General features: G+C 39.4%; 2 protein-coding genes across 2 annotated transcripts; one reads left to right on the top strand and one right to left on the bottom strand.

Moving 5' to 3' along the window:
- Positions 1-246: 246 nt before the first annotated feature.
- rbis (ribosomal biogenesis factor) lies at positions 247-8,514 on the top strand. Its single transcript, XM_026180045.1, has 4 exons — positions 247-400; positions 7,481-7,596; positions 7,735-7,851; positions 7,946-8,514. Exons 2-4 carry the CDS (start codon positions 7,486-7,488, stop codon positions 8,012-8,014), a joined length of 297 nt encoding a protein of 98 aa, XP_026035830.1. The 5' UTR covers positions 247-400; positions 7,481-7,485; the 3' UTR covers positions 8,015-8,514.
- LOC113028815 (uncharacterized) lies at positions 2,835-18,343 on the bottom strand. Its single transcript, XM_026179265.1, has 2 exons — positions 18,320-18,343; positions 2,835-6,816 (listed from the first exon to the last, which is right to left on the bottom strand). The coding sequence occupies exon 2, from the start codon at positions 5,853-5,855 to the stop codon at positions 2,835-2,837; it is 3,021 nt and encodes a 1,006-aa protein (XP_026035050.1). The 5' UTR covers positions 5,856-6,816; positions 18,320-18,343.
- Between the last annotated feature and the right edge of the window lie 620 nt (positions 18,344-18,963).

Here is an 18,963-nt window from a genome sequence, read left to right as displayed (position 1 = left end):
TGGAGCTACCAGCAGGAGGAAAAGAGGAAGATCTTAGAGAAGACATGTAGAACATGCAGTGGGTTGGTGTGACGGGGGATGCCGATATTCTGCTGTGGAGTTCCTAAAAGCGAGCAAAAAAGAAGAAATGCATCTCAGGCAAAAACAAGTTATGGTGGTGTGAGTATAAATATATAAGTTTAGTTTCTGTGAATTAGTTATCTAATTCACAGTACAATATAAAGAAATTAAATAATCGTTTATCTCATTTGTCCTAGAAAGAAAGTCAGCTACTCTCTCGAAACAGGTGACAGGGGCGTTAACGTTACGTTTCTGTCGCAGTCAAATGACGTCACCAAGAAGGCACGGTGGTGTTTTCAAGTAGCACGAGGATTTTAACGCCACTCTTCGAAGAAGTTCGGTAAGTGGCGTATAAACATCTTACAGCCGTACACTTACGAACTGTTATACCAACATAAATAACCTCAAATAAGTCGCTTAGTTTCATCGTCGTTATGTGTACTATAACACAGGCTAACATGTGAGGCACTCAGCTAACTAGCTGGTTACCGCACTGGATTTCAGTTTGCCTGAAATATTATTACATGTCGTTAAAGACCGTAATACATATTATTATTATTATTGTTATTATTATATTTCTGATGGTATTCTACTTGGCTGTTTGTCTTAACTCTTTTCTATGCACTGCTGTATGTGTATCAGGTATTTACAATGTCTCCCTCTCACGTTGTCTATTTGCTGTCCTTCCGTGTAAATGCAACACACTGATGATAAATTTTAGTCTTTAAGCTTTACCGTTTCTTTTGAAATTCCTATAACGTTACCACAGGTCACAGTTTAGTGCACTCCCAGTGCCAGTCCCGAGCCCAGCTAAATGGAAGCGTTTTTATGTTCCTGAGCAAGATCTTTGTTTTTTCCCTGGCTGGTCTCAAACGTGCTAGTTTGTGCCCATGTACACAAGATAAAGATTTTGCAGTTCCATATTTCCACCAGAGACCCAGATAATAGGTTGATTAAAGTCATTCCGGCATCTGACTTGGATACCTCCTGGATGCCTCCTAGGCGAGATGTTTTGGACATGGGGGAGACCCAGGACTCACTGTGGAGGCTGTAGCTGTCACCTGGCTTGGGAGGGACTAGGTGTCCCCCTAGAATGAGCTGGAAGAGGTGGCTTGGGCTTCTCTGCTTAGATTGCTGCCCCCGTGACTCAAACTCAGATAAGCTGTATATCCAGAAGTGCAGGCAATAAAAAGGATGAGGTTGGAGCGACTGGGTAATGTAGTGGTTAGCTCTGTAGCCTCACAGCATAAAGCTGGTTCCCCTCTCCTTAGCATGTGCCTGCAGGTTTACTTCAGGTATTCTGGCTGCCTCCCAGAGTCTGAATATATGAAGAGATGGTTTGAGCAGGTGATACAAATGCTGAAATGCTACTGTGGGGGCCCATGCTCAAGTCGATACCACCGCCTTACTCTACTGTCCTGTCAAAAATGAAGGCTAAATATGCTACCAGAAAAGTAAAACAAAAAACAACAAATAAATAAAACACATATAATATCAGCAAAGGCCTTTAGCTACAGATATGCTTGTTTTTTTTTCACCCAGCTCTTCAGCCACATTATGACTCCTTATCCACTTTGATTCCATTTTTCACCAGACCATGAAATCTGCATGTACAGACTCACCAGTTAAATTGGGTGAAATCATTGTCCCCAAATAAGGTTAAAATAAAAAAATGTAAATGACAAAGCAATATATTTTCCCCCCTGGAGGTTATACTTTTGCTGTTGTCTTTACCTTTTGCAGATTTCAGTTGTGCTGTGTTTATTGCTTATTATGCCTCTTGTAGAATCTGCAGTTGTGTGTGTCACCTTCACTGGGCAGGAAGAATTTGTGAATTTATGTAGTTTATAAATCAAACTCCAACATCAGCCCTCTGTGTACTGAGAGGGCTTTTTTTGTTTTTTGAGCAGGTTGTGCAGGAAAATGTTAATATAAAAAGTTATAACACTATAAAACTTGACTGAATTAGTGCGTTTTCATTTGACTTACAGCATTTTCTGATATCATCTACACCTTTTTGACCACTGTTTTAAGGCCCATGGCCATTGTAGCATCCCTGGCTGAATGATGGTCTCTTATACTGATGCTTCACAGAGGTTTTATTGGAAATGTTTTTATTGAAACATTCAGTGAAGACACCGTAAGAGCTAGGAGCAAAACAAAACCAGCAATATTAATACCATAACATCAAAGGAAACAAATTTCTCCTGCTCACATATAGCATATACATCAAATTTACATCACTCAATTCATTATATCACCTCACTAACTTACAACTACACATAAAGGTCAAGGTCAAGGTTAACAACATAAACTCTATTAAACGACATTTTGATTGCATGTAACTTATTCCGTTAAAGGAAACATTAACAAACCTTGTGCCACTGTCAGCCAGGTACTAATTGGCAAAGTAAACGTACATATTTTTCACTTTAAGGCACACTATTTTACCATATCCTAAAAGAAACGTTACTAACAGCCCTTTAACGGTTTTGTGCCAGTTTCCTGTTTCAAAATAAAAGCATGGATTTCAAAATAAAACCGAAGTGCCTTTCAAACAAACGTAAAAATATTTACCAAATTTAAAGGTCATTTACACTCCCACCAAATCATGAGTGTTTTAACAAAAGGGAGAACTATAACACGAATGAATTTTAAAAACAAATGACCTTAACCACAAGGCCTTTTACATAACGAAAACAAAGAATTATCCATGCATGAGCCTGCAGGTAATGTCCACAAGTCTTCATACAATAAAGGGTATAGTCGTTGTCTTAGACAGCCTCTAAAAGCAAGATCAGTTTCTGAATGGGCCGTTCAACAATGGATGGCTTGCCAGAACATTGACCCTCCCTTTTCATTTTCTGGTCTCCAAGACGAATCTTAACTTTCCTCACAAGCCCATCTTTATCAGCGACTGTTTCTTCAACTCTGGCTAATCTCCACTCGTTCCGTGGCAGATCATCCATCCTTTCGATAACTATGTCACCAACTTTCAGATTCCTTCTAGAAATATGCCAACGTTGTCTAGTGGCAATATTAGAGAGATACTCTCTTCTCCAGCGGTTCCAGAATTGCTCTGCTAGATACTGGATATGACACCATCTCTTACGAGCATACATGTCTTCTCTGATGAACGTCCCGGGAGGTGGTAAGGCTCCAGTGGGTTTCATAGTGAGTAGGTGATTAGGAGTCAGCGGTTCTGGACCATTTGGATCATTCAGGTTATCCACAGTGAGTGGACGGCTGTTCACAATAGACATTGCTTCGTAAAACAATGTCCTCAAACAGGCATCATCTAATCTTCCAGGTGAGAGTGAAAGAGTGGACCGAAGTACATTTCTTACTGTTCTGATCTGTCTCTCCCAGACACCTCCAACATGGCTTGAATGGGGAGCATTCATAATGAAGTCGCACTGCCTCTCAGCCAAGAATGCAGTCAGACGATTGACATCCATCTGTTTCAGCGCATTATACATTTCATTCTTAGCTCCAACAAAATTGCTTCCTTGGTCACATCTTATTTGTCGTACTGCTCCTCTTATGGAAACAAAACATCGGAGGCCATTAATGAAGGCATCTGCTGACATATCATTCACCATTTCAATGTGAATTGCTCTACAACAAAGGCATGTGAAAAGCAGACCATAACGCTTATTCACCTTACGCCCTTGCTTTGTAAAAAATGGCCCAAAACAGTCCATTCCGCAATAAGTGAAAGGTGGAGATGGATCCACCCGCTCAGATGGTAGGTCTGCCATTCGCTGCTCTTCCACTGATCCCCTGAGTTTCCTGCATTTGACACACTGATGCACATAAGATGCAACAGCTCTGTTCATTCCTGGGATCCAGTATCCATTTGATCTGATCTCGTTGATGGTTATACCCCTTCCTTGGTGTTTAACCTGTTCATGATGATGAGCTATTATCATCCTCGTTATGTGGTGGTCCTTTGGAATGATCATTGGATGTTTCTGAGAGGCAGGGAGAGATGCATTTTTCAGTCTTCCTCCCACCTTGAGGATTCCATCTGATGGCGTCACTGGAGGAAGCTCTTTGACAGTTACTCTATGGCATATGTTGGCGACAGGAGGAGATTCAAGGTGAGGTGGTGAGCAGCCTATGATGCTCCATCCTAGGTCTGTGCGGACTGCATAAGGCTCATTATCTCTTCCTAGGATGACCTGTCTTGGTGCTAGTGCCTGTGAGCAGTTATAACCTATTAGAAGACCAACTTCACAGTCTAAATGTGGCGGAATATCATCTGCTATTGCTTTGAGATGATTCCAATGCCTCGCCGTTTCACTGGTAGGAATGTGCCTTCGATTCACTGGTATGCAGTCTTTGGTATAGGCAGGAGGGAGATCAATGTGATTTGTGGAGGTATAGCCACGCACTCTGAGACCTGAGACTCTTTCACTGTGTGTTACTGTGTCCTTTCTGATCATGGTGGTTAGCTTTAGCCTTACAGGATAGGTCTTGGTTGTCAAGCTACGACTAACATCTTCATCAATAAACACAGTGTCACTCTGGGTGTCAAGCAGAGCATAGACAAGCCTTTCTATTCCTGGGTTGTTGGAAGAGGAAACCCAGACTGGCAAAATCATGGATGTAGTTGTAGATGTGTGCTCAGTCTCTGTATTGAGAGACAATGTCGTAACTGCTTCGTCTGTATTCTGATTAGAGGCTAACACAGCATTCATGTTGGAATATCTGTCGTCATGAAGGCAAGTTGGGTGTCGTCCCTTACAGATATCACATAAGTGTCTGTGGCGGCAGTCTTTAACATTATGGCCTGGTTTCAGACAACCATAGCAGAGTTTGTTTTCCCTTACATACTTTCTTTTCTCTTCCAGAGGCGTTCCTTTAAACTCTGGACAACTATGTAGGCGGTGTTTGTTATCATGACAGAATGTACAAGGGGGCTTTAAGCTTGTCTTGGATGGTACATTCTTCTCATTCTCTGTAAGTGTCTGTGTATGGAGAACAGTAGATTTATTTTTCCTTTCTTTCAGATGATGTTTCTCTGCAGGTAAGTCTGATAAACGTAATGCATGGAGGGAAGTTACTGGGTTACAGGCAATCTCTGCTTCTAATGACATGAAGTTGACAAAGTCCTGAAAGGCTGGAAATTCCTGTCTGTCCTTCATAAACTGGGTCACCTTGCGGTTCCACCTTGAAGCTGCCCACTCAGGTAACTTTTGGACCAGCTTTTGGTTCTCTTCACAGTCATTCAGAATGTCCAGCCCTTTAATATGAGGCATGGCTTGCTGACATGCATGTAGGAAGTCGGCGAATGCTCTGAGTTGTTCTGCATCCTTTGAGTGGATCTTTGGCCAGCTAGCTAGTTTTTCTCTGAAAGCTCTCTGCAAGACGAATGGTTGACCGTACCTGCTATTAAGGCGATCCCATGCATCCTTATACGCTTCATCATCCTCCCTGTAAAAGATACCATCAAGTGTCTTTCGTGCAGGACCTCCCACATATCTTCTCAAGTAATGCAGTTTGTCAGCTGAACATATGTTCCTTTTATCTATGAGGGATATGAATGAAGATTTCCATTCAATGAACTGGATTGGGTCGCCGGTGAATACAGGTGGCTCTGGCATTGGAAGTCTGTTCATGGCTATGCTGTCTTGTACTGCTTGAGCTAAGTGGGACACATCTGTCTGTGGAGGTGAAGCTGGAAATCTTATGAGATGCTGAACTGGAGCCAGAGATACAGCTTGATGTGGGTGCATATGTTCCTGGTTCCTTAGTTTGCTGTTAGCAGAGCACAAGCTGCCCTCCTGCATTACATCTTGGTTGTAAATTGACAATCTTGCTCGTGCTGCTCTTATATCCTTTTCAGCCCTTAGTCTTTCTAGTTCATGTTTTTGAGCTTCAAGATCCCTTTTCTGTTGCTCTACTAAGAGCTGGATCCTTTCCTTTTGTTTTCCTTCCGCCAATAACAACTCATATTCTGCTTCCTTTGCTGCTAATTCTGCTGCAGCATCTGCTCTTTTTACTGCGACAATGGAGTCTATAGTGTGTTAACTTGGAGGTGAAACCGTGGATCCATATATGGAATGAGCATAGTCTCTGTTAAGGAGCTCACGAAGGCGTTCTTTGACTGCTTCACTATCATAGTCTTCGTCTATGCCTGATATTCTTTCATATGCAATTTTAATAATGTCCTTTGTTACGGCCTCACATGCATCAACACGACGTCTCGTTTCACTGGATGGTGTGAGGTGATCTCTGATTTGTACATAAATGTCCGTAATATCATTCATGCATTTCTCTAAGATATCAATGAGAGCTGCGATTTCACTTTCTGGAATGTTTAGCTTTAGCTGATTTCTTGCCTTACGTGCCTGGATCTTCCATTGATCATAAAGGTGCATGAGCCGCTTCTCCCTTTTGTATGCCTCCTCTCTCTGAAATGTAAGCATCTTCTCCGTGGGATTTCTTGGGCGATCAGATCTGCGAAGTTCCTCATCCTTGCTTGCTTGACAGATGTCTTTTATTTGATCTGAGCCTTCTGCTTCTGCAGTTAATATCTGAGATGCTTCCATTTTGAGCGAGTGTCACATTTAGACCATCACAATGAATCCCTCTTCTTTCATCATAGACTTTGGCAGTCAGGTGAAACTCGTGAGGCTGAAGCTCTTACTGTAGCATCCCTGGCTGAATGATGGTCTCTTATACTGATGCTTCACAGAGGTTTTATTGGAAATGTTTTTATTGAAACATTCAGTGAAGACACCGTAAGAGCTAGGAGCAAAACAAAACCAGCAATATTAATACCATAACATCAAAGGAAACAAATTTCTCCTGCTCACATATAGCATATACATCAAATTTACATCACTCAATTCATTATATCACCTCACTAACTTACAACTACACATAAAGGTCAAGGTCAAGGTTAACAACATAAACTCTATTAAACGACATTTTGATTGCATGTAACTTATTCCGTTAAAGGAAACATTAACAAACCTTGTGCCACTGTCAGCCAGGTACTAATTGGCAAAGTAAACGTACATATTTTTCACTTTAAGGCACACTATTTTACCATATCCTAAAAGAAACGTTACTAACAGCCCTTTAACGGTTTTGTGCCAGTTTCCTGTTTCAAAATAAAAGCATGGATTTCAAAATAAAACCGAAGTGCCTTTCAAACAAACGTAAAAATATTTACCAAATTTAAAGGTCATTTACAGCCATAACTGAGCTTTTTGGGGTAAAAAGAGGTGTTGATAATCAGGTGGCTTTCCAGGCACGTCTAGAATCAGGAGCAATCTATGAATCTGTGAGTGTGTGATCAGCGCAGATACTGCCAGACAAACACAGGGAATCACTGGAGGAAGAACATGATAGAGAAAGTAAATAATTTCCACAAATGCATCCATGCTGATTGCCGTTCTTTCCACAGGTGAAATGGCAAAGAATAAACAAAAGGGGAAAAAACAGAAGAACGTCTTTCAAGTGGCAAACAAGCACTTGAAGAACAAGACCAAAGTGAAACCCGTCACAACAACACTCAAACATGTAAGATCTCTTTCATCTCTTACTCCCGGTTTTGTTTTTTTTTTGGCTTATTGGGTTTTGTTTTTGTACATGTATTATGTATCCTCCCTTGTTCGTGGTGTTTGTTGCATCTGCTCTAACATGATTGCGGTATCACAGATCAATACAGTGAAAAAGGAGAAAGTGGAGAGTCTAAATCAAATCTTCACAGAAGTCCAGAGGGATGTTAAGAGCATTTCAAAGTCAGTCGCTCCTGAACCAAAGAAACAAATACAGGTAAAGGAGGAAATCATGGACTTTTAACATTCTTTTACCTGTGTTTTTAAAACAATTCTATTGCTATCAACATATATACTTTTAAATTTCTTAGGTTGTCAGAGAGCCACCAAAGGAATCTGTAAATATCGACAATGCCGCTCAACTCTTCTCTCAGCTATAATGGTATAAAAATAAGTGATTACCACGAACAAAGATGATGGACTGAATATGCTCTCACAGCATTTTGTCATTTCTCTTCGAAATGAGGACTACAGATGAGCTGCCAAGAACCTGCTGCATTGATATGGGAGTGAAATCTCATGTGCAACTCAAGGTTTTTGCATATTATGTGCACAAAGAAATCAAATCCAATTACAGAGTTGAACACTGTCAATTGTAACGTTCTTTCAGATTATGCACCTTTGTGTATTTTATTAATATCTTTTAGACTTATACACGTTATTGTCATTATTGATTCTCAGAAAATGCTTACGTTAGAGCAGATTCAAACTGTAATGTTATATATGGCACGAACAATAAGTTAAATGAAACAAAATAAAGTGTTGATATGTCAGATGACTCATCTTTTCATTAACCGATTCTCTTTAAAACTCTTTGTGTACCTTGTAGTCATTTTTCAATAAACTTTTCAAAAGAATTCTCCCAACTACACGAATTTCATCCTGCCCTCTTTGATTTTTGTTTTTCTTTGTAGTTCAAGGTTTCACCCCCCTTTGACATGTTTTGGTGTCTCATTTAGAACAAATGAAGACACAGAGGAGATCACTGTGACTTCTATTTGTGAAGATGGAAATGCTCGCCTCTGAGTTTCGGTACGAGTGGTTCTTATATAAAATGTGACCTGCCAAATTTAGTGCTCCAGTGCGAGTAAGGCCTATGCGTTTTTATTCGTTTAGAATGACCTAACAATAAGAATATTTGTGCTTTTGCTGCCCTTGAAAAACATTTTTATATCTTATATCGAATTAGATGAAAAACTGAAAAAACCAATTCGAAAGTTTTATTTTATCTCACGTTGGAAGGTGAGAGTGATGTACATTATCAAAACTTGCATTCCCTATAGTCCTTTAGTTTTAATTTTCAAACTTTTAAGAAATACAGTACTGTGGAAGAATCTGGAGACTTTTCTGATTATTTCTTGATGTTTTGGTTCTAGGCAGCCAGATTTTCTTGTAACTGTTTGTAAAATGGTCTTGAGCAGTACTCCAGGGTTTCTGAACGTCTTTCAGAGTTTTTGCTTTGGAGCTTGGACCTCACCATCATTGAAGCAGTCTGGGATCATCTTGACAGAACAGAACAAAAGGCAGCCAACATTCAAAGAATTTTGGATTGTCCTTCAAAAATCCCAAAGAACTATTCCTGAAGATTACTTCAAGAAATTACAGAAAAGCTTGCCTTAAAAGAGTTCAGGCTGTGTTGGAGAATAAAGGTTACCAAACCAAATATTAACTTTTAAGTTTGTTTGAACTACAAACTCAATTTCCTCCCTTATATACTGTATTCCCATGTGTGCTTGCAGGTATTTCAGTAACTTCCAACTCCTACCAGTACTTGATTAAATTTATATTAGCATGACAACTTGTTGACTTCTATTGATTTGACTTTCATATGGACCAAACTATACTTATAAAAATGAACTGGTAGCATTACGTATGCTTTTGATATATTAAAACCATCCATCCATCCATCCAAGCCAGTTATAGTGCCATTAGAATTTATAACCTAATATTACTGAGTGGAAATTATTGCTCAACTTCTGGAAACCCATAGTGGTTCTGATGCTGTGTTGGCACCAGCACCAGATATTGTTAGGTGGAAAAACATGAAATTGATTCTAGATTAGGAACTGGCAGAACATCGGTGGTAAAGAGGTATTACTGGCAATCTAGGTACACACCTGGAGAGAATCAGTTAGCTGCAATTGCAATCTCATTGCTACATGCCACTAAGGCAAACACACCGGTCCGTTACTTATTTTCCAAACGTTCTGCAGTGAAAGAATACAGTGATATTTTTGTCAAGTCGTATCAAGCTGGGTTTTGCTGTTTCTGTGGACTGCATTATGTTGTTTGGCGCCTGTGCGATTTCATCAGCTAATAATGTACAAACTCTATTTGTTGGCCTCACACCGTCATTTCTATCAGAAGGGCAGCTGAAAATGAATTATAGATTTTTTGCCTCCACCTGCAAGCAGAGAGCCGTTATCAGTATTCTGCTGCTGCATCCCGCTGTAGCAACTTGACATCAGAGGTCACGGGTGTACGAGCACCAAGCTGATTGCTTGTCTCGGTGGCAACCTCTGACTGAGTTAGTTGGTCAATAAATTTGGGGTGAGGTAAGAGCACAAGTGAGGCTGGTAAACAAATCTGCACTTGGCTGTGTTGACATAAATAACCTGGCAGATTAGATTTTCAAGGTGAAGATGACATGATAGAAATACTGGCCTGAGTGATGGCTTTCACTACCTATGATGAAGTTGGGTAGCTCCCAGCCATCTCAGCTGATGGCAGGAGATGGCTGCCCCTCCACGAGCCTGGTTCTGCCAAAAGTTTCTTCCTATTAAAAAGGAGTTTTTTCTTCCCACTGTCACCAAGTCCTTGCCCAAAGAAGGTTGTGTGATTGTTGTTTTGTCATTGTAATATTGTAGGGGCTTTATAAAGTGCCTTGAGTGCCTTGACTGCTTTTGTGATTTGATTTAAAAAACAAAATGAATAAAATAGAATTGAGTTGAAATGAATAGATAAGAGTGGAAGTATTTGGAAAAGGTTGCAATGAGATTTTTGGCCACATGGGGGCAACAGAAAGAAGCTCTAAATACTGACCTCACTTCTTGAGTTGATATGGCAAGGTTTTGAACAATGACTTGTTCTTGTTTTCACATGGAAATGACAATAACATTACAATTCACTGGTTTTAATTCTTGTTTTGGTCTCTACTGGGTAAAATATGTCTTTTTTAGCAACTTCAGTCTTCACTGTTTTCATAGCTAGTTGTTTGATATGATATAGGCCTCTGATCAATACAGCTACCTCCCTAAAAGCAAGACTGGTCACAGTGAACGAATTGGCACCATGATTGACCCCTTTCATATTATGCTAATTATTTTGATCCACTTTCTATCTAGAAGTATCGATTAAGGTCAGCTTTACAGAATTATATTTGTAAAACTGAGTAGGAGCAGGAAGTCTTCTCCCTTTTTTCTTCAACTGAATTAAAGTGACAGCAAAATCTGGGGAAAAGCTTAACAAGTAGGACACATTTGCTCTGAAATCCATTCACTTGATGCCTTTTGGGGGAAAACATTTATTCCTAATACAGAGGAAAAGGTTTTCAGGTGGAAATGATTGGCGAGGGGAGCATAGCAGATGCAGTGTTAAAGTGTTAGCCTGCGAGCAGGTGCTTCCCACTGTGATCCAGATGGCTGCACCAGAGCACAGGCAGTGGGGTTTGCGCCGTTACACACCCTGGGGACAGAGATCATAGCAGCGCACACATACGTACACTCATTGGATTTTTTTTTTTTAATTTATATGCACTGGTGGGGGGTAGCTGGATCTGTGGGTGAGAGGACCAGAGCTCTGTTTGTCATAGCACAGTGTGTTGTTAGTCACGTTTAGTGCTGCTAGTCATGCAAAAAGTCCTGCAGAGTTCTGCTCTTGCTTGAAAACTTATTCCTTTGATGTAACTTTAAAACTTTAAAACCATCTATTTATGTAAGACCTCGTCTCCGTCTGTCTCGGTGAACCCTGTGAAAGACAGTGCTAATGATGGTATGTGTTAAAGTTAAAATTAAACAAGCTTTTGCTTTTATTGAGGTACTCCTATTGTGCCATTAAAGAAAGAGCACCCGGAGACGTTTGATTGAAGCTGATTAGTCAGTTGCTTAATTGAATGTAATCAAAAGGGACGTTTTAGACAACCACCAGAGTTGGAGATGTCCACAAGATGGTGCTCTGGATGGGCTTATCATTATGCACAGTGACAAGCGGGGAAGTGGATCTGTAGGTGTGTGTGTGTGTGTGTGTGTGAGAGAGAGGAGAGTCGGGGACACAGAGATCGAGAAAGAGAAAAAGAGAAGTGTTGGGCTCGCTGAATGCCAATAAGAAGCTGAAGGCCTATTTGCAGTATGTCATTCCCAGCACACAGCTGGGTTTTTCACTCTGACAGGACTAGCAGCAAAAGGTTACAGCACCTGGACTTCTCCCTGTGAGAGAAATAAGAATCATCGTGTTTGTCTGTTCAAGAGAGAGACAGACTCGGTGTGTGTGTCTGTGTTCTCTGCTTGTGTTTGCCTATGCAGATTTGCTTTTCACAGCCATTTTCGGATCGCAGCGGTTGCCACAACCCAGGCATCAGTCTTCCAAAGCCATGATGGCGGATACACTTTGCTTTTAATTTCTTTCTAATTCCACTTTTAAAAAGAATAAATGCATCAAGGATGTGCTGCACATTGTAAGCTCTGATGGCCATATGAAATATGCTTTTAAAATAATAGGACTGATTCGGTCTCTTTAAAGAGAACACAGCGAGCTATTTAAAGCAAAGCAATCAACTCTGAAATATGAAACAGGAACAATTATGTTACTCGAAAGGTCAAAATGCCAGTCAAATTAAAACATTAGTCACGATAAAATTATAAAAATATATATCTGACACGTCTATTAGGCCAATGTAATGAGCCACACTTTTTCTAAAATGTATATTTACCCAAGAAATTTCCATTAATGAAAAGCAGTTTGTCATTGACTACCCTTCAGAAACTAATCCCTTTACTCGGTTGTTTGAATCTCCCTTTAATGTCTTTAACGGCATTTTGCCAGCAAGTTCGACAGCCAAGATTCACATAATGATTAAAGTTTGCTATTCAGACCAGGGCAGAGCAATGTCTCTACTGTGTCCTCACAGTAACTAAATATTCCCATCATGCACTCGTGCTTGCAGACTTATCTCATGTGAATCTGTATATTTTGCCTCGTTTTTCAGTGTTGAAGTCAGGGATTTGGGGCTGCTGCTGTGCCCTCAGTGTGATTTGCTGTTTGATCGAGAGTCTGTGCCTCCAAAGGAAAGATTAAACCCATGCCGCAGATACACCACTACCATCACTGACAGATATGATAAAGATAGAGCCGGTACTGTGATTTCATTCATGTTGGATCTTTCATTAATCAATAAAGAGAAGAGAAGGAAAGATACGTTTGATTAATGGACAAATGCCTTTGCCGTGTTTTAACTTGAGTATCCGACTAACATTGTCTTGGGGATGCTGAATTTAGCTTGTATTCGATTTCTTCAAGGACCGAAGAAGGCTTTGCAAAAACTTCATGGAACAGTTGTGATTTAAATTCCTCGTGTTTTCCGTATCGCCTTGGGTATATTTGAAGTCTTTATTAAAAGGATTTCTCACTGTGTTAATCAAAGTATAAAGTATTAGCTGTGACTAAATTAATGGTCTTAATTTTCTTTTAGGAAAGTCCATTTAGCCTGCTGTTTTGTACCACCTCCTTAAAACTTAGACACAGAAATAAATTGGCATTCTGCAGTTCCTTCTGTAGAAATATATATAAAGAACAAAGCCTTTGCATCAAGGTCAGGGAAGAAAGGGAATTTTTAACACTATACAGATCCAAGCCCACTTCCTGACAGGTCATTGCCTTTATAAAACAAGAGAAAAAGTTCATAGATGGAAGATGTACTGTTTTATGTATGCTGATGATGATTTTGACTGGTTATATGTTAGCAATCTCTAGTTTTGATTGTTGTGCAGATTTGAAGAATCAATTTATGAAAATCATCCATCAATTTTCTTAGCTGCTTATTGATCTTAAGCTGTTAGGTTACCATGTACGGTTGATTTAGGATTAGCAATTAAGCTAATGAGCATGTATTTGGACTGTGGGGAAAAAGCTGGAACAACCCACGCATGCACAGGGAAAGCATGCAAACTCCATGTAGAGTCTGCAGCCACCGGATTAAAACCTTCTTGATGTTCCAGTTCTAACCCTTAAATCATTGAGCTAACGTCAATTAAATTATTCTCTTTAATTCCTGCCACACGGTTTAAACATTTAAATGGCTACATTTCAAGCAAATTATTATTTCTGATAGCCAATTCTGTCTGAATCTTTTTATTATATATGAAGCACATTGATGATTGTTGTACTACCTGGTCATTAACAGATCGAACAATAATCAATACAACAGAATCACTTTTGAAGACAGCCATATTTTGATTAAAAACACCTTTAGAGATCTGAGATTTGTAAACATGGTATTTTTGTTTTATATATAGGGTTGCCCTGCCAAAGGACTGTCAGTGGGATTGGTACTGGCACCATCACTAAAAGAAATTGTGACATTCGTCACAGGTGAAACTACTTTTGAACAAATTGTGCTGTGACTAAAGGGAAATAAATATTGGAATAACTTCTCATTTCTTTTAAGGCAAAGGAAATAGAGTTATTGTGGTAAATCCTCTGTATACATCATTGTAATTGTATTTTATTATGTGTCCTGTGTATATACTCTCAGTTGTGCTTTGTATAATTTTATGTTACCTATTCGAATGGAAAAGAAATAGTAAAAACTTATAAAAGACTTGCATAAGATGTGGCCTACTTCATATAGTGAATCATATACTGTAAGACTCATGTGATTTACTCATGAAAGTGTCACTTTCTCATTACATATATTGTTTTAGTAAGTATCCAAAACATACAAGTTTCATTTATATAATTTTTCAAGGGATCTTATATCTGTTTTCACTCTTGTATGCTTTTCATACAAGTTTCACACAAGACAGATACAAACTTTAAAAGATTTATATATATCTTTTCCATATGGGTGACTTTCGCTAGAATCTGGCTATTTGCATCATATATTATAGTCTCATATCCATTAATATTGACTGGCCCTGATAAATAAACAAATAGGATTAAAAAAAAAAAGATTAATTTTATGAGAAAAGTGATGTAGCAGTGGGAGAGCATTAATTGTAATTGTTAATTGTAGCAATGACAGGGAACAAATTATAATTATTATTATTATTTTATCATTTTTATGCGGACAGGGTCTCACTCTGCATCCCACATTTATGTTCTGGTCAGATAGTCCCATTCCAGAAGCTGCGAAGTTATTCAGAATGTGAGGATAACAGATAGATCCATTGATGGTTTAATTGCAACCCAATACCAAACTGGAAATGAAGTGGGGGTTTTTAATAGGAAAATGCAGTACATGAATTTGCACCCTTAAGCAAAACTTCATTCAGATAAATGTTTACCTTCAGCTCTTGTTTTTTATTTTCATTTCATATATTCATTGACTTTCTGGGCAGTTTTGTTCAAATGACTTTTCCAAAATACAAACAAAGTGTGATTATCAAAGAGCATTTAAATACATAATAAAACCCAAGGTTGTTTTTTTTTTTTCCAGAGAGAGGTTTAAATCCAGAAAAACATCCCAAAATTGGATCAGTACAGTTGAAAGACTCCAAGGCCAAAATATGCAACCTTTGATTCTCAGTTGTGAGCCATTTGGGAGAATTTTGAAATGGAGAAACAAAGTTTTGCTGGAGTAAGCTTTTAAATTTTAAAAAACTGCATAAATTACTCCTAAATTGATAAAACTCTTAAATTTGGCCTGTCCAAAGTTTGGGCGTGTCCACAAAAAGCTTATAGGGTGCAAAGCCTTGGTTCTTAGCCAAGTCAACTCCATGCCACAAACTGTATCTCGATCACAACCAAATGGCAAAAACAAACAAGCCCAGACTTCTGCAGTTCTATTTTCCATCTGCAACAAACCACCAGAGCGTCAAGCGACTGCAAGCTGTTTGGCTCATAGGGAATGAAATAGGCTTTACACTTGAGAGAACACAGCGCACTGAGTTGCTTTTTTTAATAGGATCCCAGGCACGTTGCTCAAGTCACCAGTGAGGTCCCACCTGCAGGTACTGTGGGCCGGTCTGTGTCTGAGGGACAGGAAAGGAAGGAGAGAGGAGTACGGCTCAGAGGAGATCTGGAAAAATGAATGCAAGCTTTTCTTGTCAGGAGAGGGGAGAGAGCTTTCTGGTACACCTGTCAGACGCATGAGCAAAGTACATCTGTTCATCCCCTCCTCCTTCGTCAGATGTCACAGTCTAAAAACAGGGCTTTCTGAAAACACAGCACACTTATTTCTGCCAGCCTCTGTTACACTGTCTCTTTGTTTTTTCACACAAATATGAGCGCACACACACATACATACACAGACAAAGAGGAAGAGATGCAAATGGGTTTAGAGCAGAAATGCCACAATGCAAACACAGCCTGTAAAATACAACACCAGCATTATAGATTTTAGCTATCGCTGTCCAAATCCCTCCCTTATCCCTCTCAGCTGCTGTTCTGAGGGATATATATATATATATATATATATATATATATATATATATATATGTGTGTGTGTGTGTGTGTGTGTGTGTGTGTGTGTGTGTGTGTGTGTGTGTGTGTATATATATATATATATATATATGGTGTGCTAGTGAAATCAGAGGGTATAGCTGCAAAACAACACCAATGATTTGGAGTTGCATCAAGAATGGCAACGGATATAAAAAATCTGTTAGATCAAACATGCGGAGCTACCTGCTGTGGCGACACCTTGTGAATAAGTGAGCAACCGAAAGTCAATTTTATTCTGAAATGTAACTAAAGAACACTGAAATTTGCAATGGCCAGATCAATGGAACAGCCAATGGGATATAAAGTATTGTAATCTGCATAAAAATGCAAAGATGATATTTACTTTTATTGGGGAATTAAAAGAGGTCCAAGAATGGATCCCTGAGGAACACCTGCACTGATGGCAAAGAGACTTGACCTGAAAGCTTTAGAGAGTCCTGTCTAAATTCTATTTGCTACATTGTGCAAAGTGTAAAGTGATATTCAGAATTACTAAGGGCTTTTATAATATTGAAGACAAATTTCTGCTGATGTTGCGCTGATACATGATCTAAATCCTGACTGCTCTGACTGTAAAATGTTATTTGACTCAAGACACAGCGTCAGTGGAACGTTTACTAGGCACTTTAAGGTTTTTGCAAGACAATTTTGAGTTGGGATGGTAATTATTTAATTCACCTGGGTGACCAGCTTTATGCTGTGGGAGAACCTGTGCAGCCTTCCAGATTTTTGAAATTTTACCTGAAGCAAGCTATAAATTAAAAATATGAGCTGCAGAAGCAACGATTAGATCAGCACTCAGGAATAGGAGGGAGGAATCTAAATTGTCTTCACCCTCAGATTTGTTTGGGTTTAAAATGTCCAATTTACTGTTTACTGTAAACCTCTCTACAGCTTATTAGTGTAAAAAGAGAATTTGTTGTCAGAGTTTGAAATACAGTACTTGGTTGAGAATATAGAAGTTAAGGGTACATACAGAATTATATATCCAATTTATAGTCCCATTTACAACTGGTGAAAAACAGTGTTGTTTTGTGTAATTGGATCCTTTTACCAGTTTTCCTCTTGATGCTCTTTGAAATGTGCTGAGTCGCAGTCCCCCAGTTTGTCCGTATGAGTGTGTGTGATAAATAGTACACATAATATGTAAATGTGGGTTATAGTATAAAAGCTGCTTTTGGAGGTCTATAAGACAAGAAAATCACTGGAAAAATACCAGTTCATTTTCTGTTTCACTATGTGAATACAGGCAGAGCCCTCATTTAATTAAAATGATTGCATTCATTATTGATTAAATATTGACGGATGAAATGGGGGAGGAGTCTCTGTGGACTATGATATTTGCAGATAACACTGAACTGTGGTGAGAGTAGTAGTAGCAGGTCTAAGAGAGCCTGGAACGGTGGAGGTATGCACTATAGAGAAAACGAATGAAAGTCAGTGGAAGCAACACCGATTATGTGGGGGGTTTTTTTGGGGTTTTTTTTTTGTGTCCCGTTTGGATCTTTAGCCATCAGAATTGTTGTCTTAAGGCCAAGAAAGATGCCAAGCGGATTTATTTTACCAAGTGGATCATCATGGCCTTGCCATATTGGTCCATTTGATTGACCTTTATTATAATTATGAATTTATTTTATTTTCAGTTGCTACAAACGGGACAGACATGACTGGGGGATAGGACAGGGAGAAAGAATGAAAGAAAGAGAGGGAGAGAAAGAAAACCAAAGGGGAGAAGAGACGGTGAGAAGGGGGGGAAGAAAGAAAAAAAAAAAAAAAACAAAAAAAAACACCTGGGTCACCTGTATGGAGAAAAAAAACAGAAGAGAAAGCAAACAACAAAGAGCAACATAATAAAAAAAACGGCACCATCACAATAAACTAGCTAGCAGTAGATATCAGTAGATACTAAATAATAAACGATATTGTGCAGCACGCAAGATAGACAGCGCACAATGTGCTTTGAGGCAGCAGCCAAGAAAGCTGTAGTCCGCGTCTGTGAATACCCGTGTGTACACCTGTGTGCATACCTGTGTGGATCAGCATGCTTGCATTCCAAAGGTTTCTCCATGTAACGATCTGCTAGGGAGTGTGGGGGGGCCACAGCCCCGTCCTCCAGGGTATGAAGCAGGTATGGAGGAGATCAAAACTCCAGACATCCAGAGGCCCCCAGAACACAAGAGACCAAGGAAACAGATTATGTGTTTGACTGAGTGGAAGACAGGTGGAAAGGTGAAGAGTAGGCGAGGAGCACAAGTAGTAAACCATTTAAAGCAATAGATAGTAGAAAAGAGAGATAAAGAAGACATTGACGGCAGGGTGGGGTGGGTGGAGACAGGTGTGACAGAAGAATAGCAGCAAGAGTGAAAGGAAGGGTTTACAAGGTGGTACTGAGATGTGCTGTGTAAGGTTTAGAAAGGGTGACACTGACAAAAAGATGTGTTCAGTGGGAGTAACCAGGATGGATAAGATTAGAAATGAATATATCAGATGCACAGCACAGGTTTAGTGGTTTGGAGTCAAAGTTAGAAAAGCAAGGCTGATGGTTTGAACATGTGCAGAGGAGAGATAGTGGCTATATTAGGCATAGGATGCTGAATATGTCATTGTCAGTCCAGAGGAACACCTTAGAGGAGGGTCATGGATGTAGTAAAGAAGGACATGCAGAGGGTGT

The sequence above is a fragment of the Astatotilapia calliptera genome, chromosome 9 (assembly GCF_900246225.1).
Source record: "Astatotilapia calliptera chromosome 9, fAstCal1.2, whole genome shotgun sequence".
Lineage (NCBI taxonomy): Eukaryota > Metazoa > Chordata > Actinopteri > Cichliformes > Cichlidae > Astatotilapia > Astatotilapia calliptera.
Note: the sequence above shows the minus strand (reverse complement) of the source record. Positions and strands in the feature narration are given on the sequence as shown.